The sequence below is a fragment of the Setaria italica genome, chromosome I, assembly GCF_000263155.2.
Source record: "Setaria italica strain Yugu1 chromosome I, Setaria_italica_v2.0, whole genome shotgun sequence".
Classification (NCBI taxonomy): Eukaryota; Viridiplantae; Streptophyta; class Magnoliopsida; order Poales; family Poaceae; genus Setaria; species Setaria italica.
The window spans coordinates 28,236,811-28,260,118 of NC_028450.1; the positions used below are offsets into that span (position 1 = coordinate 28,236,811).

The 23,308-nt window shown below is 42.9% G+C and overlaps 5 protein-coding genes across 5 annotated transcripts; 1 reads left to right on the forward strand and 4 right to left on the reverse strand.

Annotated features, from left to right (window-relative positions):
- Positions 1 to 1,294: 1,294 nt before the first annotated feature.
- On the forward strand, positions 1,295 to 7,010 carry LOC101775027. Its single transcript, XM_004952656.4, has 6 exons — positions 1,295 to 1,827; positions 1,918 to 2,188; positions 3,334 to 4,208; positions 4,305 to 4,391; positions 5,326 to 6,279; positions 6,417 to 7,010. The coding sequence occupies exons 2-6, from the start codon at positions 2,092 to 2,094 to the stop codon at positions 6,510 to 6,512; spliced, it is 2,109 nt and encodes a 702-aa protein (XP_004952713.1). The 5' UTR covers positions 1,295 to 1,827; positions 1,918 to 2,091; the 3' UTR covers positions 6,513 to 7,010.
- A 250-nt stretch (positions 7,011 to 7,260) lies between these two features.
- On the reverse strand, positions 7,261 to 12,350 carry LOC101774634 (beta-1,3-galactosyltransferase 7). Its single transcript, XM_004952655.4, has 11 exons — positions 11,959 to 12,350; positions 10,587 to 10,686; positions 10,439 to 10,497; positions 10,136 to 10,338; positions 9,480 to 9,543; positions 8,737 to 8,809; positions 8,521 to 8,641; positions 8,341 to 8,428; positions 8,125 to 8,250; positions 7,933 to 8,042; positions 7,261 to 7,851 (listed from the first exon to the last, which is right to left on the reverse strand). The coding sequence occupies exons 1-11, from the start codon at positions 12,060 to 12,062 to the stop codon at positions 7,703 to 7,705; spliced, it is 1,197 nt and encodes a 398-aa protein (XP_004952712.1). The 5' UTR covers positions 12,063 to 12,350; the 3' UTR covers positions 7,261 to 7,702.
- A 5,224-nt stretch (positions 12,351 to 17,574) lies between these two features.
- Positions 17,575 to 19,181, reverse strand: LOC101753040 (transmembrane protein 50 homolog). Its single transcript, XM_004954953.4, has 3 exons — positions 18,916 to 19,181; positions 18,691 to 18,787; positions 17,575 to 17,698 (listed from the first exon to the last, which is right to left on the reverse strand). Exons 1-3 carry the CDS (start codon positions 19,055 to 19,057, stop codon positions 17,575 to 17,577), a joined length of 363 nt encoding a protein of 120 aa, XP_004955010.1. The 5' UTR covers positions 19,058 to 19,181.
- A 337-nt stretch (positions 19,182 to 19,518) lies between these two features.
- LOC101774226 lies at positions 19,519 to 20,961 on the reverse strand. The gene is made up of 3 exons (XM_004952654.3): positions 20,758 to 20,961; positions 20,020 to 20,088; positions 19,519 to 19,925 (listed from the first exon to the last, which is right to left on the reverse strand). The coding sequence occupies exons 1-3, from the start codon at positions 20,929 to 20,931 to the stop codon at positions 19,725 to 19,727; spliced, it is 444 nt and encodes a 147-aa protein (XP_004952711.1). The 5' UTR covers positions 20,932 to 20,961; the 3' UTR covers positions 19,519 to 19,724.
- A 422-nt stretch (positions 20,962 to 21,383) lies between these two features.
- LOC101773821 (thioredoxin-like 4, chloroplastic) lies at positions 21,384 to 23,041 on the reverse strand. Its single transcript, XM_004952653.4, has 3 exons — positions 22,590 to 23,041; positions 22,282 to 22,457; positions 21,384 to 21,682 (listed from the first exon to the last, which is right to left on the reverse strand). Exons 1-3 carry the CDS (start codon positions 22,992 to 22,994, stop codon positions 21,664 to 21,666), a joined length of 600 nt encoding a protein of 199 aa, XP_004952710.1. The 5' UTR covers positions 22,995 to 23,041; the 3' UTR covers positions 21,384 to 21,663.
- Between the last annotated feature and the right edge of the window lie 267 nt (positions 23,042 to 23,308).

The window sequence follows — 23,308 nt, forward strand, 5'->3', positions numbered from 1 at the left end:
GTCCCCCCTCCCCTGCACCAGTATTCTCGAAGGTTCGGCTGAGGACAGGCGCTGCCGGAGGCAACGCCAGTAATGCTGAGGTCGGCGGAGGAATAGCTCATCCGTGGCCTTCCATTGTCCATACAGCAGCCGGCAAACAAAAGTGACGGGCCGAGATGACGGCGTGGTGGTGGTGGATAGTCGCTGGGTAGGATCGTCCCTAAATTAAAGACGGTAAAACCTAGTAAAAACATACCTCAGTCTCGCCCTGCAGCCTACGGCTACGCTGCAACAACAACCGACCAACAGTAACGGCTGCAGCCACAAGATTGATGTAGCCATTACAAAATAACATAATATGAATGTAGAATAAAACTGCAGTTCTGCAGCCGCAGCGGTTGTAAAAAAACTCAAGCTAACAGGCTTTATTACTTCTCATCTTCGACAGAAGAGGAATGCAACTATAAACGAATGATTTAAACGCGTAGCTTCTTGTGATGTCCCTATTATTTTGTTAGTGCCGAGAAAGATCTCATCCTCATTCGGAGGATCATTCAGAGGAAAATGGAAGGAAAAGAGAAAATCAAGATGATCGTAAAGGATGGACCCATAAATTTATTGATTAAAAACCACTAGCAAAATGCACCCTCCTACTAGAGATCTTTAAAAATAATCATAAGTGAGAAGGTGAATAAAGATGAAGTTGAGTTAAAAATAGAATGGCATTTGCTAGATTGTATGTAAGGTCCGATATATATAAGATCAAGTGCAATGAATGGAATAACTATGTGTGGGTGATAGAGAATACATGAGGCGGATATAAATGATTATGCCTTTTTTTACATGTGCTTCACGTGTTCCATTTTAATATGTTATACGTTCGAAAAATACAAATCTTTTATAATTTCTTCTGCTGCATTGGATTATTAACATACCATAAGTGTGTTATTTTTACTTTATCTCCTACCCAAAGTAATTAAAAAACTATTTGTAATAAAAGGTTCAGTATTTTGTTACAAAACCATGTAGTGCACTGTAGGTTTGTTAATTATTCAACTTGCAAAACACAATAAAATCAATTACAAGTTACCTATTTCTCCAACTAACCATTCATACATTATCCAAATTCCTTTTCCATGACATGTCAATTATACAAATTTTAAGAATGTAGAATGAATCATTAAAAATATCCACAATTTAAGAAAAATTATAATATTTTATAATAAAAGACGTAATATATACACAACTCTTAAAAAAAATCACTATTTTAGTGAAAAGAAAAGAGGGAGGAGGCAGAGTTCATCTGCCTGTCCAACAAACCAACCGTAATTCATCCGAGTTGTAGCGTCCCAAATCCTATAAAACCCACGAATATATCCGTAATCCTCTGGAAAAAATTTCTTTTTGTTCGCTTCCGCTGCCCTGCCCCCCTCCCACCCGCACCGCAGCCGCCGAATTCGACGAGGGCAACGCAAGCGTCTCGCCGGGAGTAACCGCCAATCCGACGACGAAGCCAATCTCGCCACCGCCGCCGCCGCCGCGTTCTTCATCCTCCCGCACGAACTTTTTTTTTCCCCTTGATTTCTTTGGTAGTTAATCCGAGCAAAGGCGGAGGCGCCCGTCGTGCGGTGCTAGTGCCACGGCGCCCTAATCTAAAGACCTAGGCCTCTGGAAGGTTGGGGGGTTTAATCCTCGCGGAGGGTTTCTTCCGCCGCGCCGCCGCCGCAATTTGCTGCGCCTCGCCATCGGCGGCCTCGCCGCCCGGCCGGCGACCGACAGGGCGCGGCAATCCGGGGTCCTCCTTCCTCCCGCCAGAGCCATCGGGAAGCGACGCCCTCCCCGCCCCTGGTACCGGCCCGGATTCATCTACTTCGTGGTACCCTGCTAATGTAATCTGTAATCTAATCTAGTCTAATCTTCCTTCCATGGTTGGATTAGGTCCGTCTTCTCCAGCGCGCAGGAGCAATCCACCCCAGGAGCGGGCAGGTGCAGTTTTTCTGCCCCGGCAATTTTGGGGGTTCATCTGAACCCCCCATGCCCTTCGGCAGGTCCACCCCTGGCCCGGCCTCCCAACCGCGGCCGGTGGGTGGACGGTGAGTGGTGCCTGCTGCCATGGAGCAGGACACACCCACGTTGAAGCCGGAATGGCTGCAGAAAGACAGGGCAGCAGGCGCCGCAAACATCTGGGCTACAGCTTCCTCCCGCTCAGGTGAACTCCACTGGCCTTGCCAATTTTGAGTCTGTTGTCGTATGCTAGAGTGTGGTGCTGCGCTATAGGCGTAATGCAATTATAAAGCCGCATTGGGATTGCTAGTTTTGAAACCAAGTAACGCTTGTGCAAGTGATGTTTTTTATTTGTCCGTGTGCTTCACATGCACCAAACATCATAATTTCTATCCTTAGATAGGAACAGTGTGTATCGTATATGGATGTAATCGTGCTACTGTGGCCATGCAATTTAGAGGCAGTTTCTAGATGTGGTACTCTTGATAATGGGAATGTGGATATCGTTGTACTGGGAGGTCGATTCTTGGACGGACCAGATGGTTGAGATGGAGCAACTATGGGAGTGATTAAGGAATTCATATGTTTCTTACTGAAGCTGGCTCCAAGGAAACGCTAGACAAACATATTGTTTCTATTGGCTTGAATTGATAATTCTATAGATATGTGTTGGATACGATTTATAATTGCTGCAACGCTGTTGGTTGAAAAATACATATATTTGTATTGGTCTTACGCGCATAAAACAAGGGAGGTGTTAATGGTACATGATGTATATTTGCACCTTTCAGTTATTACACGGCTCTCTTATTGGAGCACTAAATCAGCATTTAATTCATATGTTATGGAAAAATGATGAGTAGAAAAGGAAAAGATTTCACATATTTGCAAACCGATATGTTGTAACTAAAATGACATTTGAGTTGGTCGGAAAGTTATGCTTAAACTAGTTTTTGGGTTGTTCAGGAAGAACAATGCACTGTATTAGCTGGTTACTTTAATGCAATTACTTAGGTCATGTTTAGAAATAAATGCCATCATTGCACTGTGGTGGCTTTGCGTACTATGTTGATTTGCTCATAGTATCACTGTTGCCTTGTTCAGGTGCAACCTTGTTTTGTCCATTTTGCAAACTCATTTTTGCGATGAATTTATGTGATTTAGTTTTCCAATGTTTGAGTTTACTACTGATGTGCAAGCTATTTGTTTGTTGAACTGATATCACAATGAGTGTCTTCAAATGGATTTATGGTAGTGTCCTACCTGCCAATCAACTATCAGTCATTTTGTTCTGCATTGCAAAACTGTTAGTAATGCTAATGGCAAGTGTTTTTTTCTTGGATGCTTTAGATTACCAAGGTACTGGTGGTTCAGCAAGAAACCATTCATCTGGACATGACTGTGACCGTAGTTCCCGGCAGTCTTCATCACGGAGAAGTTCAGGCTCGAATGTATCTCGGAGGCCTGACCGGGATGCAATGGGGAAGTCAAGGGGATATGCTAATTTCGGAAAGAATAGGGACAAGGATCGGGAGAGGGACTCTGATTCCCGTGACAGGGAGAGTAGGTCGACTGCTGCAGATCGTCACGATTTCAAGTCCTTTGGCACATGCAGATCTGAAAGGGATTGGATGAATCGAGCCCGCTCGAAGGCAGACACATGGACTAAGGAAGTAGTTAACTTGAATAATGGTAGTGCCTCTAGAAATAATGGAGTTAGTTCTTCTAGAAGCAATGACAAAAGCAATACTGTTGCCAGTACTGGAACTGCTGTTGTTAACTCTTTTAACAATGCTGCTGTGGGGACCTTCATGAGCAATACTGCTGTTGGGACCTCTATAAGCAACGCTTCTGTCCGGACCTCAGCCAGCAATGCTTCTGTCAGTAACGTCGTAAGCAATGGCAGCAATGCTGCTAGCATAACCTTTGAGCGAGAATTTCCGCAGCTTAGTTTGGATGAGAAAAATGGAAGGCAAGGCATAAGCAAAGTCCCATCTCCTGGTATCAGCACTCCAATTCAGAATGTTCCTCTTCCATCTGATTGCTGGAACTCCGTGCTAGCAGATATTCCTTTATTAAGTGATGTAAAGAAAAGCACAGCCATGTCTTCGATATTACAAATTACTCCTAGTAAACAGACTGAAGTGATGCCAAACAGTGGTACTGCATTAAGCATGGCAGAGACAGTGATGCAAGCTCCTCCGAGAATTTCCAGTGGTCCTCAGGTAACCAGTGAACCATTGCATAATGCTTACAATGTGATATTAGAAAATTTCAATTCAGAATTTCACGCTCTTAAGATTGTACCTTTTTAATTGTAGTTATCAATGGACACTCAGAAGATCGAAGAAAGAACCTTAAGGCAGTATACTCTAAGACCACTTACACCTCCAGCAAGCAAATCTTCTGTAAGTTCCTAATATATTTCCTTCAGATGTGAATAGTAGTCCATTTAGAATTGTATATCTATGCCATCCATCAATTTTATGATCATGCAGCCTTTGGACAAGCATAATCAAGTTGTGGGTACTTGTAGCAATTAAAGACATCAGCAATCCTTAGCCGTTTTGAATTTTGCTCCTTAGTTGTTGGATATACAGCATTCTTCATAATCGGATTGGCTGAGAAACCTTGAAATATCCTGTTGACAGCACATGTTATGATATGATTTATATATACCAGTTAAAATGATTTGACATATGGCAATATAGCAGATTGGGCTTGCAATGCACATAAAAAAGGAAACAATTGATTATGGAGCTACACTATACCCCCAAATAATTTTTCATCAGAAAGAAAATTCAAGGTAGAATAAAGGATATAATGAAATTATTTTACTGGCATGCTCAAATGTACATTCCATATTTTTTTCCTTTTAGTATAACCACATATTTGCTATTAGCTGAACATTGCATGAAGTGATGATGCCCCCTTATCACTTAGCTTCACATCAGTGTGGGGATGCTTAGTTTTCTATGTGAAATATTGCAGTGCTACATTGACATCTCCTTAAGTATTGTGTATTTTTTGATGCATATATGCATTACTCTCATTCAAACTAGATGACAATAGGGACTATGAATGATAGCTCTGTTGTAGCTGTGGGTTTTTCAGGTTATTAGTTATGGGGGCATGTGGTTTTCTTCCTATGCAAATAAGCAAAGTATAATAGTTGATAAGAACCATGTGCATTTACATGTTATATGTACTGGTTGTTCACGTACAGTTTCATTGAAGTTTAATTGCATGCGTATGTTCTAGAAAAAATTATTCAGTCTTATGCCTGTCGGAAATCAACCTTGTTTATATGTCCTTAACTTATTGTTTTCAACCATTGTCCAGGTGCTTTCTCTGAAAACAAAAGGTACAAGGCTTGGAGATCCTACTGGATCTAGTAAGACTCTACAACAATTTAAAATACAGTCTGCCAATAGTTCTATTAGAGCTCCAGTTAAAGCCGATATTTCAAAGCTTTCTCAGTCAGGAAGTTTCCAAGTCCTCAGTCGAGAGCAGAACGGTACTGCACACACTGGCAAAGACTGCCCTATCAAACCTGTCAGTCCACCTCCAACTCCTTTGGTTTCAATGGATACACAGAAAAAGCCGGTTGTGAGCCAAAAGTTGAAGATTAGCACCAATGAACGTCCTCTGCCCCTGCAAGGTCCATGCGGCGACAGAAAATCAAATGCAAGAGACAGGCATAAATTCTTTGCAACGTTACGGACCAAGTCTTCAAATGATTCGAGCATAGCCTTTGAGTCAGGGAATCAGCCATCTCCATCCAGCTTAGTTGATGTGAAGCAGGATTCTTCTCTTAGTCCTGGAAATGATTTCTCCTCATTCCCTTCTGAAGTGGAATGCACGGGGCAGGGGAAGTGTTTCTGTGAAGAAGCAAATTCTCCCGAGGGGTCTCAGAGGCACCTATCTGATACTGAGGAGAGTATTCCATCCCTGAAACCAACTGTTGCAGATGGGATGTCTCGGCAGCTTCTAGTGGAAAGCAGAGAAGCTTACTCATCATCGGAGCCTGCTGACACAGGTGATGAAGGATTTCAGGCATCCCTGTCAGACAGTGCTGAAGGCAGTGTGTCCTCAACACCTGCAGATTCTGATGATGGGTGGAATAGGTCCCAGTCTGGCAATGAGGAAGCTAGTTCATTATCAGAGGTTACTGAACCAGGTGATGAGGACCATCCAGCTGACATTTCTCCCGAAGATAAGCGTTTCCTGATATTGCTTGGTTGGAGAGAAGATGTGCAAGTCGAACCTTTGGAATTCGATGAGATTGCGGACACTGTAAGCCTTTCTTTGCATCCTTAACTTCTCAGCGGTCAAATATTTCCGGCTTTCAGCCTTTCCAGTGATTATTATTTCATTTTATCCATTTCACCATTGTCACCACCTTCTTTGACATAAATTCCAATCCTGTGCAGGTAAAAGGCTGTGAGGAACTCAAGAAGAAGCTTCAGTCTATGTTGTCCAATGATAACATCAAGAGTATTCTCCACCTTATTGATGGGCAGAGCTAAATGAGAAGCTGCAGCAGCATAAAGAGTACAGGGGCTAAAGACAATGGGAACCTAGCAAAATTCTTCAGAAAGCAGGTAGCAGAGACCACAGGATACCACAGAGGAGTTGTTCGGAAAATGCAATGCCTACAGATCTTCGAGCAGCATTGACCATGTAAAGACGTTGAGAACAGATGGCGATCATTTTTGGCATGAGTTTTTGTCTTGGATTGTTAACATGGCGATATCGTTTCTTTTCTTTTCTTTTGATGAATGTCCAACAGTTAGGGATTTAGTGTTCACAGATAGTTCTGACAGTTTTTTTGCACACTGAAAGGAGTTTGGGGTTTCGCCGCATTTCCCCAGGAGTAGCTCATGTAAGTCTGATCATGAACTCACATGGCTGTGCTGCCCTATGAAAGAATAGGCTCTGTTCTAACAGGTCATCTTTTATTTGTGGTATACTGGGTTTTTGACATGAGAAGGTGAATATGGCTATATATGTGTCTCAAAGGTCAATTTGGATCCAAATTATATGTTTGTGTAACATCATACGGATCCGTGATGCTCTTTTAGCGTGTGGTAGTGAAAACATCTTCTGAAGTTCATATGAAGACTGTTGCAAAATTCCCGTGTTCTCCATAAAACTGTAACTTCGTGAATTTTTTTGGTAAAAACCCATAACGTAATGGTAGCCCTTCCACCAGACTGCTTAGGAAAATTTGCTGAACTGCCGCATCAATCCTAGTCTTAATCCTACAGGGCTATATGTTACATCATGGTACATTTTTTTTCATTAACTCAGCAAAAAGAATGTCAAAATTTGCATGAAAAATGTTCTCTACATTACATGAACTCTACCTCCATACGCACCAGCTGAAACTCCCCCTACATGGCTACATGTAAGATCAGTACATCAGTTGCAACCCCTACTTTGGTCTCAATCCTAACCGCACCAAAGTCGCCAATCGTGACAGGCAGCAAGCCATCTAACAAAATATCTCCACAAGCATCCCATAACCTACGTGATGCCATAGAACCGGCAAGCCAAAGCAACATTGGCAACGTCCTGTTTGCTGCAGTTCCAGATTATATTCGATGGGGCATGATCCTTGGTCTTGTCGAGTTCACCAGGGGTGTTTGCCTATGCAGGCCCACCATGAGAGCTTACCAACTATGCTACATATTTACGGGCAAAAGGAGGGTATGTGCTAGATAAGGGCGCTCCAAACTGCTGAATCTCCTTCACCGCAGCGAGCATGTACATCCTTGATCCTCTCGACAGACTTGCATATGCCACTGCAGCTCCAATCGAAAGATGCTACACAGACATTGCCAGCTTGCCCTTTCCACTCGCAATCTGTGGAGTTTGTATTCACAATAAGCGCAAAGCAGAAGACAAATATGTAAAGGAGACATCATTCAGTATGAGAAAACAGACCTGGTGGAGTTCCGCAGCACATGTTCCTTTCATCAATGTGATTAACTTCCAAACCAATGAACCATGATCCAAGCGACACGTCTTCATTTGCATATTTGTGCAAGATAGGCCTGATAAAGGTTGCTTACATTGTTAGTTTTCTTTTATTTGACCAGACACCCTTTTGTATGGCATAGCATTAACAAAACATACTGATTGATTGAAATGTAAGTCGCGAGATCTTTCGAAACGGCGTATATCTGCCCCGTAGCATGACGGAAGTATTTATTCCCTTCCTCTCCAAATTTCCAGTACTCAGGTTCGTGGTACTTCACATTCCTATGAATAGAGCAGATTCAAGCAGGCATCTATTAGTACTCCAAATCTAGCATTTAAATTCATATTTTAAGACAGTGCAGTAAACATTACTTGTCAGCGAGAACTGGGCCTGACTTCATGCAGCCGATGTACGTTCTTGGTTTTGATTTATGTCGAGCAAGGGTAGTGGCAAGCATTCCTGTTTTGGTCATATGCATGCACCGATAAACAAAATTGAGTTAAAAAAAAATCCCAAGAGGAAGTTATTGTGTCTAAGGAAAAGATGAGCACCTAAGTTCACATGCACATCGTCATCGACCTTGACGTAGAAGTCAGCATCCCAGATGCCGACAGCGGTTGAGAAGAAAATTTTTGTCTTCGCTGAGAGTTCATGGTATCCTTCAACATGGTCCTGCGTGATGATTAAATAAACCACATGCAGTAAAATAGTCAGGGCTAGCACCAGAAAATTATGAATTCACTAGTAATTGAAGAGTAAATCCTCACCAGTCTAAGAAAATCATGATGTTGGGCGTCCTCTGAATCTATAGCCTTGTCCAGTATACTATTAGATGTAGCACTGTGCAACAAACAAAACAGGCAGCTTTATATCCAAATTTTACAAGGTACTTAAGTAAAAGGATGAAAGCATGTAACATTACGAAAATAAATGTCTGCAGTGAATTGAGTTGCATACTAGACATACTAGAATGGAGATTGGAGATTTTTGTCATAGCTGGAGGAAGAATGAGACATGGGTTGGCTTAATGCAGTAACAAGTAATAAAATTATCAATAAGACTACAATGAAGTTATAGAAGTCAGAGACTTCAAGTGCCTTGCAGATTAATGCCAAGATCAGCTCTTTGCTAAACTTTGGTACTTCTGACTTCTGAGAGCACAGGAGCACAAGGCTATATGCTATGAGCCTATGATGCCTTGCAGTTCCAAGAACAAAAATTATGATAGTTTACTTTGGAAATTAGAGGTAAATAATTATTATATGGCTGTAATATTACTAGTACATTGTTAAGGCATGGATGAATTATGTGTTCAAACCACAATGATCTGCACCTGTTGTAGGACTGGTAAATGGTAATAAAGAAAAAGTATCTAGAACTATTTCATTCTATCATGGAACATGAAAAAAAAAATTCCAGTTGAAACTACTACCAGAGCATGGGAACACAATATAAATGCAGTCAATATACCTAAACTGATGTGCTAGGAATACAAGAACCATCTGTTTACCTGTGCCCAATAGTGAAGCGGATAACTATCCCCTTCTGTTCCTCTAATTGTTGCAGCTTTTCACCTAATAAAAAGAAGAGACCTTTACTAAAAATTTGTTGACTGTGATATCCATAGGAATGAGACAACTCTACACAAGGATGATACCATGTACACACTTAAATGAACAGCTACATGTAAAACACGAGCTGTTTGCACTATAATATACTCCCTCCGTCCCAAATTACTATTCGTTTTGGCTTTTCTAGATACATCACTTTTGCTATGTATCTAGACATAAGTATATATTTAGGTGCATATCAAAAGGTGTGTAACTAGAAAAACCAAAACGAATAGTAATTTGGGACGGAGGGAGTAGTCTCTAATACCAGAAGCTATCTGGAAAAACTTAGCTTATAAGATGCTACAAAATTATAAAGTCTATAAACTCCCTCCCCCTAATTTTTTTTCTATGGAAAGATGGCAAAGTACAAGTCTAGCTTATTTCATACAAATAGGTTAAGCCAGTCCAAGAATCTTACATTAGCTGCAGTAATCAAGACCGGTGTGTTTACTTACTGAGGAATGACTAGAAACTGTTAGTTTAATCATTACACAAATCTAATAGACATGCCCATGCCATTATTTGTTCAAAGTACTACAAAACAACTACACACCTTGAGGCATCCATGTCTCCCGGACTGAATCACGGCGCTTGCGGCTACTGAAAGCAGTGTTGACTCCAATGACGACAAATGCCTTCTTCCTTGGTTGGCTAGTTTCAGAGGTTACCGGCGAACCACTAGAACGGAGCAACTCCAGTGTGCTCCGCTTTGCTGCAAGCTCCATCTGCAGCGTTGAGATGGACTTATCCAATGATCTAACACAACAAACAAATTCCAAGGAAAAGTCTTCAGATACAGATAACTCAAGCACAATTAAATTCCTAAATTGAATCCCATGGAATCAAAGGGGCTCACTGTATAGCTTCATGGGTCTTGGTTACCTCTCCCATTATATCCTTGTCTTCCCCATGCTTCTGCATCCAAATTCATGTTCAAAATTTTCAGCCAAAAACGAAGTAATAGAAAATCATGGAGAAAACATACAAATTGAAACAGAACCCACCCTCTTTGTATTGCAGTCCTCTGATACAAGTTGCAGCTCTTGATCTTGCCTCCGGCGTTGAGACATGATATGGTTACTGGTATCTGGTGCTGTCCAGAACCTGTAAAATCAACCCATGATGATTTCTCAAGGAAAATAGCAAAAACATATTTCACATTCAATTTCAGAATGTACTATTCAAATTAACCTTTTGAAATCAAGAAACCATAATATCCTTATAGTAAGACAAGGCTCAAGTCAACCTCTCCTTCTCAAAATAGTCACCAAATTCATTAGATGATATATTTGATCTTGACTCCAAGGAAATCTTAGTTCAAGTTTCTATCTAGATACATTTTTTCGGGTAAAGCAGTGTCTATTTTGCATGTAAAGCATAAAAGTTGGTTTTTGAAGAGCAAAATTTGATATTGAACCCAAACAGTCAGTGGCCCATGTTTATATTCAAATTTAATACACCCAACGCCACTTCTCTTCAGATAAAGTATACAAGTTGGCTTTAAAGATTTATTTTCAACTTTGGAAGGTTGGGGAGGTGCATTGAATCGAACGCTGTGCCTATAGACATTTGGTACTGTTCCAAACACAAGCTTTAATAAATGAGAATAAATCCCCGCAAGTAGGAATTCAAGACCAAAAAAGAAATGAAAATCATAGTTTCAGTTTGAGAAGCATACTTAATTGCTTCTCAGCGGCCGAAATCATCATTCCACTCAAAATGCGTTCTTTTAACAGATATTCAAACTATATAATACAAATCATGCAAACAGAACAAAAAAATCACCATTGTACGCATGAAGGCGATTGCTGGTGAGTGGTGATCCAGGTTCGCTATATGCTAGCAGAAAGCTCAAAATAGTCGCTTGTTCAATTTTTGCCGCAAAAGTCGCATTTTCGTAAGATCTCGTTTGATGAAAACGTAAATATCCAACCTTTTCCATTCTTGGCAGAATGAACTTACTAACATTTTTTTTAAAAAAGAATGAACATACTAAGCAGTAAGCACCACCAAACCACGCACGCACGAGCAGGTACATGAAGAAACCTCCACCAGTCGACATCGAAACGTGATCTCTCGTTCTAAGAAATAAAATAGGGATCTTTCCACCAACCCAGATCGCCATGAGCTCCGATAAGGGATAGGAGAAAAAACAGTAAGAAAAGAAAAGGACGCTCAAAATCCAATCTCCCTCCAAACAAATCTCAAAACGCCATTGGTTGAACCAAGAACTTATCAGACTTCCAAATCTCGCGATAAGAGCCTTAAAATTTCGATCTTTTCAATGCACCAACTCGCCAAGCCCAGATAAGGGGCCATTAAGAACCCCAAGGCGAGATCCAAAGCTTAACACGGCGGAGAGAGAGGGAGACCCACCGGTCCGTGAAGAGCATGCCGAGGCCGAAGCTGAATGCGCAGAGCACCAGCACCCTCCACCTGGCGGAGGACCTCCTGTCCATCGCGCCGGCCTTCCCCTTCATCGCCTCTCCTCGGCGACGCTCCGAATCTTGGTCTGAGATGGGGAAACAAACCCGAACTCAAGTATCCAGAGCTCCGCTGCGGAGCAGCTCAGCAAAGACAAGCGCTTCCCGTGGGTTTCGGCCAAACACGCACAGAGATTTGTGGTGGGGCGGCGGCGGAGGCAGGCGTCAAAGACGGCGGCGGTCACCAGGGCGGTGAGCCGACCGACCGAGCCTGGTCTAGTGGGAAGGAGAAGGAAGCTGGCCGCCTGAAAGGCTAAAACTCTGCAATGGAGCGCGTGATGCCCACTTTTGTTGCCTTCCTCCTCTTCCCACTTTTGAAAGCATTTTCCTCCCTCTTATTCTTTTTCTTCACTCCTTTTTTAATTTATTTTCGTCATAAATAAATATGAGTTCTTTTTTTGCTCATGTATATTTATTGGATTTGAACGGGTGTCCTGCCGTGTCTAGGAGCTGGTACCTCCCTGTCAAATTCAAATAAAAGAAACAATTTTTTTTGTACTAATAAATGAATCAAAATGAGAGACAATTCTTCCCTCCAAAGAAAAAAAAAGGAACCCAAGCAGAGATTAGCCTCGTTTTATTTTAGATTCTCACTTTATACCTTAGGGTTTGCTATTGTGACTAATTTTGATCCCAAAAGTAGCTTGTACTAGATGATGGCTGCAAAATGGCACAAGAGAGTCAAAGCAAGTCCTTTGGTTGTTTGATCATGCGATGTGATGCAGGAGAGTGCACCATGATTAGCCTTGAGGAGCTGGTGCTTAGTCGGATTACGATGGGCCACTCTGTCAAGTTAGGTCCCGTGTGCCGCTCATGGATGTAAATAGGTTAACTAGATTTGGGTCACAGCATCTTATCAGAAGAAGAAAAAACTCGCAATGAGATGATTAAATAACCATTTTCAACATAATATTAGAAGAGAGTGATAAATTTGTTTATATTATAGGTTTCGAGGACAAAAAGACAAACTTGAGATGTGTATAAGATTGTATAGTTTATTAGAAAGGACAACAGGTTGGCGAAAGACGACATGGGAGTCATGACGGTTGAGAATTTTTTTTTTGTTACCAAACAAACGTCACCGTATAAGGGGAAAAAAAAACCCTAGTTTTAAAAGGCGTCCTTTGTTTGATTTGGTATGTCATGTATAAAGTAAAGAGAATGATTAGTGCATGTTAGTTGTTAGGCACGAAGAAGGCACCGCAGCAGGGTCCAACCTCCGGCGAATGCGTGTGCGCCGGCTAAGCGCCATCACCAATCGCCAACGTGCCAGGTTGATGTTGCGCTAACACGTCATGGAATGGTGATGGTGGGTTGGAACCAACACCATCGTGTTATGTGCTCATGAAGTTTAAGTGAATTCCTTGTTTTTCCTTATAGGCCTAAAACAAAGCCTAGGGAAAGGATTCCCAAACTAGCTGTAGCACGCATGAAGATCCTCGAAACACATGAATAGGGAAAAAATTGTAGGATCAAAATGCTCCAAGTACACTTCAAATCATCTGCTCCTTCTATTTTAAAATGTAGGTCACTCTATATTTAGACGCGTAGCAAAATTCATGTACGTAGAAAAGTCAAATGACCTACATTTTTAAATGGAAGGAGTAGAATGGAAAAGCACACGAAACTCTTAAATCGAACATCCAAAAGTCTAGATTCCTGGTCCATTCGTTTCAGACACAACAAGGTGGTGCGTCACTTGCAAAAACTTTGTGGACGGGTGATGAATGGAGACGGTGGTGGACGATTTCATGGTCGTGGCAGCTCATCTGAACTGTGAGCCTGCCCTACCACTATTCCCGCTACCAAAATTTTAGCATCTCCCAAAGGCAATAGCTCAAGCCCGGACCAGTGATGAGGTCCTGCCACCTAGGCGATTCTTTACCGCCACATGCCCGGCATCTTCTAACAGAGTGTTTGGGAGGAGGGGGCTAAATTTTAGCCCCCGTCACATCGAATGTTTGGACACTAATTAGGAGTATTAAACTTAGATTAATTACAAAACTAATTACACAACCCCTAGGCTAAATCGCGAGACGAATCTATTAAGCCTAATTAGTGCATGATTTGACAATGTGGTGCTACAGTAACCATTCACTAATGATGGATTAATTAGGCTCAATAGATTCGTCTCGCGATTTAGCCTAGGGGTTCTGCAATTAGTTTTGTAATTAGCTTATGTTTAGTCCTCTTAATTAGTATCCGAACATCCGATGTGACAGGGCTAAAGTTTAGCCTCCTCCTTCCAAACAGCCCTTCTCAAGATTCCACATGGGCCGGCCCCACATCAAATCCGCAGTTAAAATTGACCTATGCTTTGGTGGACAAACATGCCATCCAAAGCAACATCTTTAGGTGCAAGCATTTGGCGAGGTAGCAGCAGCTTCCAAAACTAAACTATACTATGGCGTCCTTGCTGCCATGTCCATGTGACATCTTACTTTGGGGAGGTCGTCAGGTTGTCGAAACTTGAGAGGGGCGTTCGTACTCGACCGTCTCACTGTTGAGATCGTCATCTTGCTACTACATCCAGGATACGTCACTATCTGAGCCTGTGGATATCATCTTATAGTACGTTGTAATGGACCATTTTTTTTCCGGACGGTTTGAAATCGTCACAGCACTGAAATTCACGAGAATAAAAAGGTTTCGTTTCATTTTAGAGTTCCTACAGCAATTTTATATTAGTATAAAGTACTGTGTGAAAAAGATTGGTAGTAACTGATAAGCCCAGAATGTCGTGGTCATGGACCAAACTCTTGTTGAGATTTGAGAAATTGACGCTCAAATTGCCTGGAAGCTTCCAACCTTGGCCTGAACCCTGGATCATTTTTTCCTCATGGATCTCTTCTCGACCTATGGCTTATGAGTCAAAGTCAACTGGGCTGGACTCGTGAAACAGAAGCAGCTAGCGTAGAACTGCCAACATGCCGACGAGGAATACCCGCTGTTCCTCGCTACGGTGGACGTGCAAGGTAAGGCAACGAAAAATTCCTTCTGGAAGAGTAGTGGAATGGCGTACCAGTCAAGTCAAGCAGCACACCTGTCAGAGGAGTCTACTGAGCAGACACACAATGCCAAGCCCATGGCCGTAATACATTTGTGTCAACGGTCAAAGATATTCTAGGCAAGTGATCGGCTTCTACTACATAAGTTTTAGTGTTTTACTGGTTCTATTCAGGTAGGAAATCCATCTGTTTCTGCATACAACAGCCTGGATTTTTCCTCTCCTCTTCTTAAATCATGAACTGGCAGTACAGATCAAAGATGAGATGCATTATTCTGACTGGACTGGGATTTAGGTTAGACACAAACATGTGATGTGATATAGGACCTCAATAGTCACACTCACACCCCTCAACAGTCCATGCAAATGGTAACTTGTAAAGGGGTGTTTGTTTCTTTAGCACCTCCTAAAATTCCTGTCACATCGAATGTTTGGATACTAATTAGGAGTATTAAATATAGGCTAATTACAAAACCAATTGCACAGATGGAGACTAATTTGCGAGACGAATCTATTAAGCCTAATTAGTCCATGATTTGACAATGTGATGCTACAGTAAATATGTGCTAATGGTGAATTAATTAGGCTTAATAGATTCGTCTCGTGAATTAGTCTCCATCTATATAATTAGTTTTATAATTAGCTCATGTTTAGTCCTCCTAATTAACCTCCGAATATTCAATGTGACATGAATTTTAGTCACGACTAAAGATCCAAACACCCCCTAAGTGCGTCTTGAACCAAGAAACCGACTGCCCCAGCCAATGAGACAAAAGACACCACATATGAAATGAAAAGCCAGAGTTTCGCCCTGCAAATCAACGCCTTCAATTGTCACTGCTCCCTCTGTCCCAAATTACTATTTGTTTTGACTTTTCTAGGTAAATGAATAGTAATTTGGGACGGAGGCATAGAAAAACCATGTACCTAGAAAAGCTAAAACGAATAGTAATTTAGGATGGAGAGAGTAGCAAAACGAAATGGTAAGGTTAAATCAGAGTACAGCTCAGAGACATTCTGAGAGAACATCCTGACTTACCATGCACCACAGTATTTCATGAATGACAGACTTGTTAAACATGGCAGTAGATATAGCAACAAGTCATTGGATAATTAGTTAACTAATTTGCGCAAAGCAAACATTATCAAGATTATGTGTGTTTTCCTTCCTATACACTTTCTTAAACATGGATCGTTTTACAGCAGCTGTGGCAGTTTTCTCTTGACGCGTGCAGGCATCGGGCACTCTTTGTGGAGTCCCTGCAACGGAATGCCTGTCAAACTTCCACTGGAGACATATGAGAAGATCGTAATGCTAGAAGCTTCTGCTTCTTCTTATGCTTTTGCCCACTCCAGTGGTAAGGTCCGCCTTTCATATATACGGAAGACCGTTCGATGAATCAAGCTGGAAACAGATAGTCGTTTGCTATGATAAAGCTATCAGAGACATTTGCCAGAGTGGAAATGAATGCTATGCTGTGAGTAACATGTTCCGTCTGTACAAGCTGGATAGAAAGAAGAGTAAGCTTGATCCTATTGGACCCGAGCAAACATCAAATGACATCCGGGGCTCATTGACAGATGGAAATTATCCAGATCACATCTTTCTTGCTGACATAAATGATGAGCTGGTGATTGTTCCAGAACACTGAGTATGTTGGTTAGGCTATATCTTGAATAATGCATGAAATTCATCTTCTCTAGCAACTCAGACAATTCAACGGAGTATGGAGACCCTGCCGTGCGCATTTGCAGGCAATAGCGTGCCATCCACTCCGCGTGTCATGTGTTTGAAATGAGGAGGGATGCTGAATGCATCAGGTCCTATCCTATTATATAATTATAGTCTAATCTCCTTTTCTTAAATCATCAACTGACTGGACTTTGATTCAGATTGGACACAAACAGGTGATGTTACATAGGACCTTAATTGTCACACCTTTCAACCTTCCAAGACAACCATCAGAACTGACAAGCAAGTTTACATGACTGCCGTATACAAGTGGTGGCCATACACCGTACCAGGGGATAATGACTGAAACGGGAGTTACAAGAGTAAAACGCAGGTGAACTTTCCAGGAGAAACTTGGTCAACGGGACAAAATGTATCAATATCAACTAGTTATCATTTGTAGCTCCAAAACAACACCTTGAAACATTCATTCTAAGCAGCATGGTATGAAGACTATATTTACAGGCCGGGGTACCAATCTTCGGGGGACTTGGGCAGAGCAATGGACCACGGTACAATATATATTGAATTTTCACCGAGCTCATGTCATATTCGCCCTTAGAATCCTCATCTTCCTTGGCCATACACACTTGTCAAGTCAATCTTCAGAGTGGCATGTCCAGTAGATTAGCCCACTGCAAGGTATATCACCAAACATTATAAGCGATGGAAGGAAGGTGCAACAGTGCAAGGAACAGACCACGGTATAGGCATGCGATAAGTAGTACCGTCCCGTAAATACCTGACTAACACACAAAACATCCAGCTACCTAGCTCCTCAAACCAATCTTCAAAGGTTCTATAAGCTCCCAAAGGTGCTTGTCATGCCAGTGAGGTTCCCCAGCCAATGAGACAAAAGATACCACATATGAAATGAAAAGCCAGAGTTTCACCCTGCAATTCAGTGCATTCAATTGTCACAGAGCAAAAAAGGGTAAAAGCTAAATCAGAGTGCAGCTCAGAGACATTTTGGGGGAACATCCTGACCTACCATAGTGGTTCATGAATGACAGTGTCTTTTTAAACACAGCAAGTAGACAAACAAGTCATTGGATAGTTGAACTAATTTGCGCAAACAAAATATCAAGATTAATGTGTCTTTTCCTTCCTATTCATTTTAGTTTATCTGGCACAAAGGTTGGAAATTAGAGACAGTAGGCTGTCTTTCTTCTAATTATACTTGTACCTGTTAGGATTTCACTTATATGTTACTTTCTGCTTACTGTTGCACTGACCCATTTTCATGGCTGTTAGAATTATCTAACAACATGAAAATGGCATCATCAGATAATTTTATCACAGTTCAGTTGTTCCATTGCTTCTGTTATGAGCTCCCTTTTAAAAAAGAACATTATGACAGTTTTAAGTGCTCGTTGCTCAAATTCAAGCAGGCCCTAAGACTAATACCACACTCCAGCCAAAACAAAATTGGGACAACTAAAATCCAAAATCACTTGCTCAAACAATCAAGGCACTGAGCATTTAATTTTATTAATCATCGAGTTCTAAGCTAGATGTTTTTTTTAAAAAAATTAAGCAACAATATGCACAGCCAGTTTAATTCCAAACCAAGTACATATGAAAATTCATGCAGCAAGTAATGACATCACAACTAGCACGATCAAGCATCGAATTTGCCAAATCAAACTGCTAGAGCTCTCAGTGTTCAGTTAGCAGCACCATGGTACAACTACTCCCCCGTCCCAGAATATATCTACGTTTAGGTTTTTTCAAAGTCAAACCTTTTTAATTTTGACCAAGAATATCTCTAAAAATAATTTATTTCAAATAGAAAAGGTTACGTATTATAATAGTTGGTGAAATAGTTGGTTTCATTTTTATGTTATTAGTCTCTACTGAGAAATGAAACAACCGAAATTAACCACCTCCACTCAGAGTCGTCGTAGGGCGAATAGTAACCGTCGCCGATGTCCTCCCGGTTGACGCAGTTGAACATGAGCGCCGCGAACGAGGCGAAGAACCCTAATAAAGCCAGAACCCAGAGGGCACGATCCGTTAAAACCCCCTAGATTTCGGGACACACGGAGCGAAGGAGGCGAGACGACGGGGACGAAGCTCGCGGAGACGGCGCACCGGCACCGCGCGCGTACCTGGGAGGTAATGGAGGAAGGGGACGGCGGCGGCGCTGCAGACGACGGCGTCCACCCAGAACCACCACCCGGCCCCGAAGACGGCGCCGGCGACGCCCGGGCCCACGACCGGCCACGCCGCCAGGAGGTTGTTGTGGTCCATCGCCCCGCGGTGGCCTCCTCCGACTCCGACGCCGGGAAGGGGAGAGATCGAGTGGGGAGCCGATTTGTTCAGTCTAGTCCCTGCAAGTTTTTAGTATTGTGGTTTTTTAAGCTGAGGAGTAGGAGTGAGGACGCCTGGCTTTTCTAGATTGCTCCTTCACGAGAAACAGTGCACATTCTACAGGCTGTAGGTAGATAGGGACGAAAAAAGATAGCTCATCGCAAGTAGAAGATCAATGTGAACCTTGCAAATTTATACGCATTTCAAGATCAAAATGTTTCATGTGAAACTCCTGAGGAGTTTAAACGAAATCACCATTTGTTGTGGTTCATAATATGTTTTGCATTCAAACAGGGCTTAAGAAAATACTCACATTTCATAAAAGCACGCTTGATCAGGTATTTTCATAGGTTTTTTGCTTCAGAATTTTGAGTTAATTCCAAACCTGAACACATCTAGCAGGAACCAAACCAATGAATGAATGAAGAAACGAGCAACATGTATCGAGATAAATACAAAACACATTCCAACAAGATTCCAACAGTGCTAAAGCACAAGCAGACTGTAGGAGTTAAAAACAAAGATGGGCATACAACTCTTTTCAATACCCAGGATCAGTGACAAGAGCCCACATTTACATGACAAACACGAGCACACCAATATGCCGCTACTTGCTAGCTGATTTCGATTGGGAACTCCGATGATCCTTGGCGACGCCTGACCTCTGGAGACTTTCTACAATCTCTGCCACCGCGCGGTCTCCCTTCTCGAGGACGCCCTCCAGTGCCTTCACCTTCTCCACCAACCGTTCGGCATTCGTGTTCGCGCAGCTCACTAGCTTATCTGCAGTCTTCAACGCAGCGCATAGCTAGAGGCAGACAGAACCACAACAATCTTTAGTTCCCTGGAATAGGTACAGGTGTATGTCACATTAAAACGAAAACGGAAACCAAGAAACACACCTTCAGCATCAGCGATGGCCACGAGGGATCGTTCTCTTGGAGCGCCTTCATCAAATGGTTGTAGTGTTCCTAGTGGCATCATGGACGAACTCAAATTCAGTCGCATTTTTAGTTGAAAATTGAGATAGATCCCAAGTCCAGTAAATCAGATAGCAAGCATGGTACATTATAACAACATACAGATGAACTAAACAACATTTTGTGCCTCGGAGGGATGTCTCACTCATATCACTTGTTTGCCCATTTAATATACGGGTTAAGCAAAGCAGCAAACTACAAGGGATGGGAAGCACGGATGACTAAAATTGCAGTAGCACAAGTATCTCTTCTGGATAAAATTGATTCAAAACGACTTCTATCTCCTGACTCAAATTGCAGCAATGCAGCCATCCCCTCTGCTAGATGGGACTGCAAACGAAGTCAAGCACAAGACATCATCAGATCTTGAACTAAGTTAGAACTACCAGCTTAAGTAGCCCTACATCAGTGCGAATCGATCTGAGCTCTTCTAAGCCATAGAATTCCTTTTATCCCCGCGACGTCAAGTAAACTAAACTGTCGCTGCCATATCATTCGCGGGGAACAGCCGGCTACTAAAAGATACGAATCACTTTCTTAACTCCAAATTGGGATAATCAATTCTACAAACCGTGGATTATACAGGTAGCACAGTATGGATGAATCAACGGAGGGGAACCAGATCGAGAACAAGCGAGAAAAGAGGAACCGAAACCTAACCTCGAAGAGCCGGCTGAGATCGGACGGGTCGGCTTCCCCCGCCTGCTGCTCCGCCGAGAGAGAGGAGGGTATGGACGCATCTCCGCCGGCGGCGAGGGGATCATCGCCGCCGTCGACGGCGAGGTCGCTGAGGAGGTCCCCGATGGTGAGCAGCGGACCTCCGACTCCCCGCATCTCGTCTCTAGCGATGAGGAACGTGGGCCACACTAGGTTTCTATTAAGGGTTTTGGGCCTAAATGTGGCCAACTTATATGGGCCTTAAATGGATCCCAACTTTACCCGATGATGGTGAATTTACGATTTTGACGATGAGGCCTGGTTCTACCTACAATTATAGCTCACACAATCTATGTTCTAGAGTTTTTATACTTGGGATCTTATGATTGTGATCTTACTTAAACACCTCCGATCTGATATAGAATCTGCAGTTTTTACAAAATTTCCATGTCACAGATGAAATTCTCTTGTTAACATACTGACGGATCAGCTGATCTTTGCATGGAAGAGCCTGCAGAATAATTTAATGCCGAGCATTTGATACTTGAAGCAGCTCGAATCATAGTGATAAGAGCCTGTTTTACACTTGGTAGATGGTTTAGCTACTGTATTTGACAGAGGGACGGCAATAGCCAAACTCGCGTCATGCAGAATGTGTCAGAACCCATTGAATGTCTACACTACGGTAGTGTAGCAGCAGTAATGCTTGATTCAGATATTATACATGTCTCGTGTTTTACAGATAATGGTACACTGATCCAGATCCATCAAATACCAATAGCTGACATCTCCCAAATGCATGGACAGTCATAGGAACGTCAAAAGAATCCTGGTGTATCTCTCTCCATAGGCATCTGCAGTTCTGCACGACTGCACCCTCGAGGGAATTGATGTCCGCCAGTGGAATGTTCACTCCTGAACCTCTTCCCTGCCAAGGGAAGTTGAAATGTTAGCTCAGTTACAAGATGCAGTGATATGTGTGGTGTGAAATGCTAGCTCAGCTGGCTTTTGATATTTTGGATGCTCTGTTTAAATCTAATTCGGTGGTGCGTGTAGCGTTGGTCTACTACGTGTAATAACGTGTGGACTGATTTCCTTTTCTTGAAGGGATGAAGCTGGAACTCTTTTCGTTATCTAAAAATGTGTGGTGTGAATGTGTGATGTAGCTGCTTTTTCAGACACCACCAGTTTTCTGCTTTTTCAGACACCACCAGTTTTTCTTTAAAAAAAAGTAAATTGCTGCAGCCAACATTTTTCATGAAAAACTGTGGCTCTTGCATCCTAGCGATAGGCTGATGAAATAGCAATGGCGCAATGCAGATTTGGCAATGCAAGGAAATCCTGAATCAAGAGAAGAACCGGTGCGAATACGCGTCATCTTCAGAAGATGATGGTATCTTGTTGTGAGCTCGAAACAGATAAGAAGATGTGGTGACTCAATTGAGTGAGAATATGCAGTATATTTAGAAGGTTCGACGATATCTTTGTTAGCTCGAAACAGATCAGGAGGTGGTGTGAGTGACTCACTCGGTCGTCTCAGGCTCAGGCGAGGAGTACTTCTGGATGGCGGCGATGATCCTCTCCTTGTCCCTCGTCGCGAACGACTCCACCAGCACCCCGTCCTTGTAGAAGTGGAACAGCGGCACGACCTTGATGCGCAGCCGCTCCGCCACCTCCGACTTCTCGTCGTACTCGTCGATCACCTGCATCATCATCACCCGCAGCATTTCACATCCATCACGTCAGTGGGAATCAATCGTGAACAATCCTCGCAGATCGAGCCGCCTGCGATGACAGATACAATACAGCGGAGGTCGGGGGTGTACGGCACGGACGTTGTGCTTGAGGAAGACGACGGGGGCGCCGTCGTCGGCGGAGCCCTTGCAGAGGCGCATGAAGCGCTTCTCGATGTACTTGCAGCTGCCGCAGGACGGCCGGTAGAAGTCCACCACCACCAGCGCGCCCGTGGCCTTGGACCGCTCCAGGTGCCGCACGAACTCCTCGTCCGTCTTGAACTCCGTCACGCAGTCCACAGGGCAGACCTCGTCATCGTCCTCCTCCACGAGGGGAAGGCCCGGGAGAGACCCGTTCGCTGAGGAGGCCAGGCGGCGCCGGTGGTGGTGGCTGAGAGTGGCTCTTGGGAAAGGGACGGTGGCGGCGGTAGGGGAGCGGTAGGCGGCGCCGGCGATGGTGGTGGGGGAGACAGAGAAGGAGCGGAGGGGGAGGTAGGAGGTGATCATGGCTGCATTCTAGTGGTGCGTCGAGGTGTTGTGGATATTGCTGCTTTTCCCGCTTTTTATCTTTTCCTTTTAAAAATACATTTTCTATTGTGGTTAGGAGATCGAAAAATAGGTTTTGTGTGGGCTGTGATTTCTTTTTCTGTATTCAACTTTATTCAATGTGCCAAGGAACATATTGACAGAGGGACCAAACTTGTCAACATCTTGCTTCATGTCCAGGAAATTCTACAGCTGGTAGCTCTGAAATCTGTTTGACAACTGACTCGTGTTGTGGGTACAGAGGTGATTGTTCACTATGTTGACGAACATAATTG

Bases quoted from the DNA above. Each gene is read 5' to 3' on its own strand.
- LOC101775027 (XM_004952656.4), top strand. From the start codon at position 2,092: ATGGAGCAGGACACACCCACGTTGAAGCCGGAATGGCTGCAGAAAGAC. The intron at 4,209-4,304 runs GTAACCAGTGAA...TTTTAATTGTAG, and splicing joins GAATTTCCAGTGGTCCTCAG to TTATCAATGGACACTCAGAA. The intron at 4,392-5,325 runs GTAAGTTCCTAA...ACCATTGTCCAG, and splicing joins CTCCAGCAAGCAAATCTTCT to GTGCTTTCTCTGAAAACAAA.
- LOC101774634 (XM_004952655.4), bottom strand. From the start codon at position 12,062: ATGAAGGGGAAGGCCGGCGCGATGGACAGGAGGTCCTCCGCCAGGTGG. The intron at 9,544-10,135 runs GTGTGTAGTTGT...TCTTTTTATTAG, and splicing joins GGAGACATGGATGCCTCAAG to GTGAAAAGCTGCAACAATTA. The intron at 7,852-7,932 runs GTCTGTTTTCTC...CAAACTCCACAG, and splicing joins GTGCTGCGGAACTCCACCAG to ATTGCGAGTGGAAAGGGCAA.
- LOC101774226 (XM_004952654.3), bottom strand. From the start codon at position 20,931: ATGCGGGGAGTCGGAGGTCCGCTGCTCACCATCGGGGACCTCCTCAGC. The intron at 20,089-20,757 runs GTTAGGTTTCGG...TGATGCCACTAG, and splicing joins ATCTCAGCCGGCTCTTCGAG to GAACACTACAACCATTTGAT. The intron at 19,926-20,019 runs GTGTGTTTCTTG...GTCTGCCTCTAG, and splicing joins GGCCATCGCTGATGCTGAAG to CTATGCGCTGCGTTGAAGAC.
- LOC101753040 (XM_004954953.4), bottom strand. From the start codon at position 19,057: ATGGACCACAACAACCTCCTGGCGGCGTGGCCGGTCGTGGGCCCGGGC. The intron at 18,788-18,915 runs GTACGCGCGCGG...TGGCTTTATTAG, and splicing joins CTTCCTCCATTACCTCCCAG to GGTTCTTCGCCTCGTTCGCG. The intron at 17,699-18,690 runs GTGGTTAATTTC...ACTGAATTGCAG, and splicing joins TACGACGACTCTGAGTGGAG to GGTGAAACTCTGGCTTTTCA.
- LOC101773821 (XM_004952653.4), bottom strand. From the start codon at position 22,994: ATGATCACCTCCTACCTCCCCCTCCGCTCCTTCTCTGTCTCCCCCACC. The intron at 22,458-22,589 runs GTCCGTGCCGTA...ATGATGATGCAG, and splicing joins TCGTCTTCCTCAAGCACAAC to GTGATCGACGAGTACGACGA.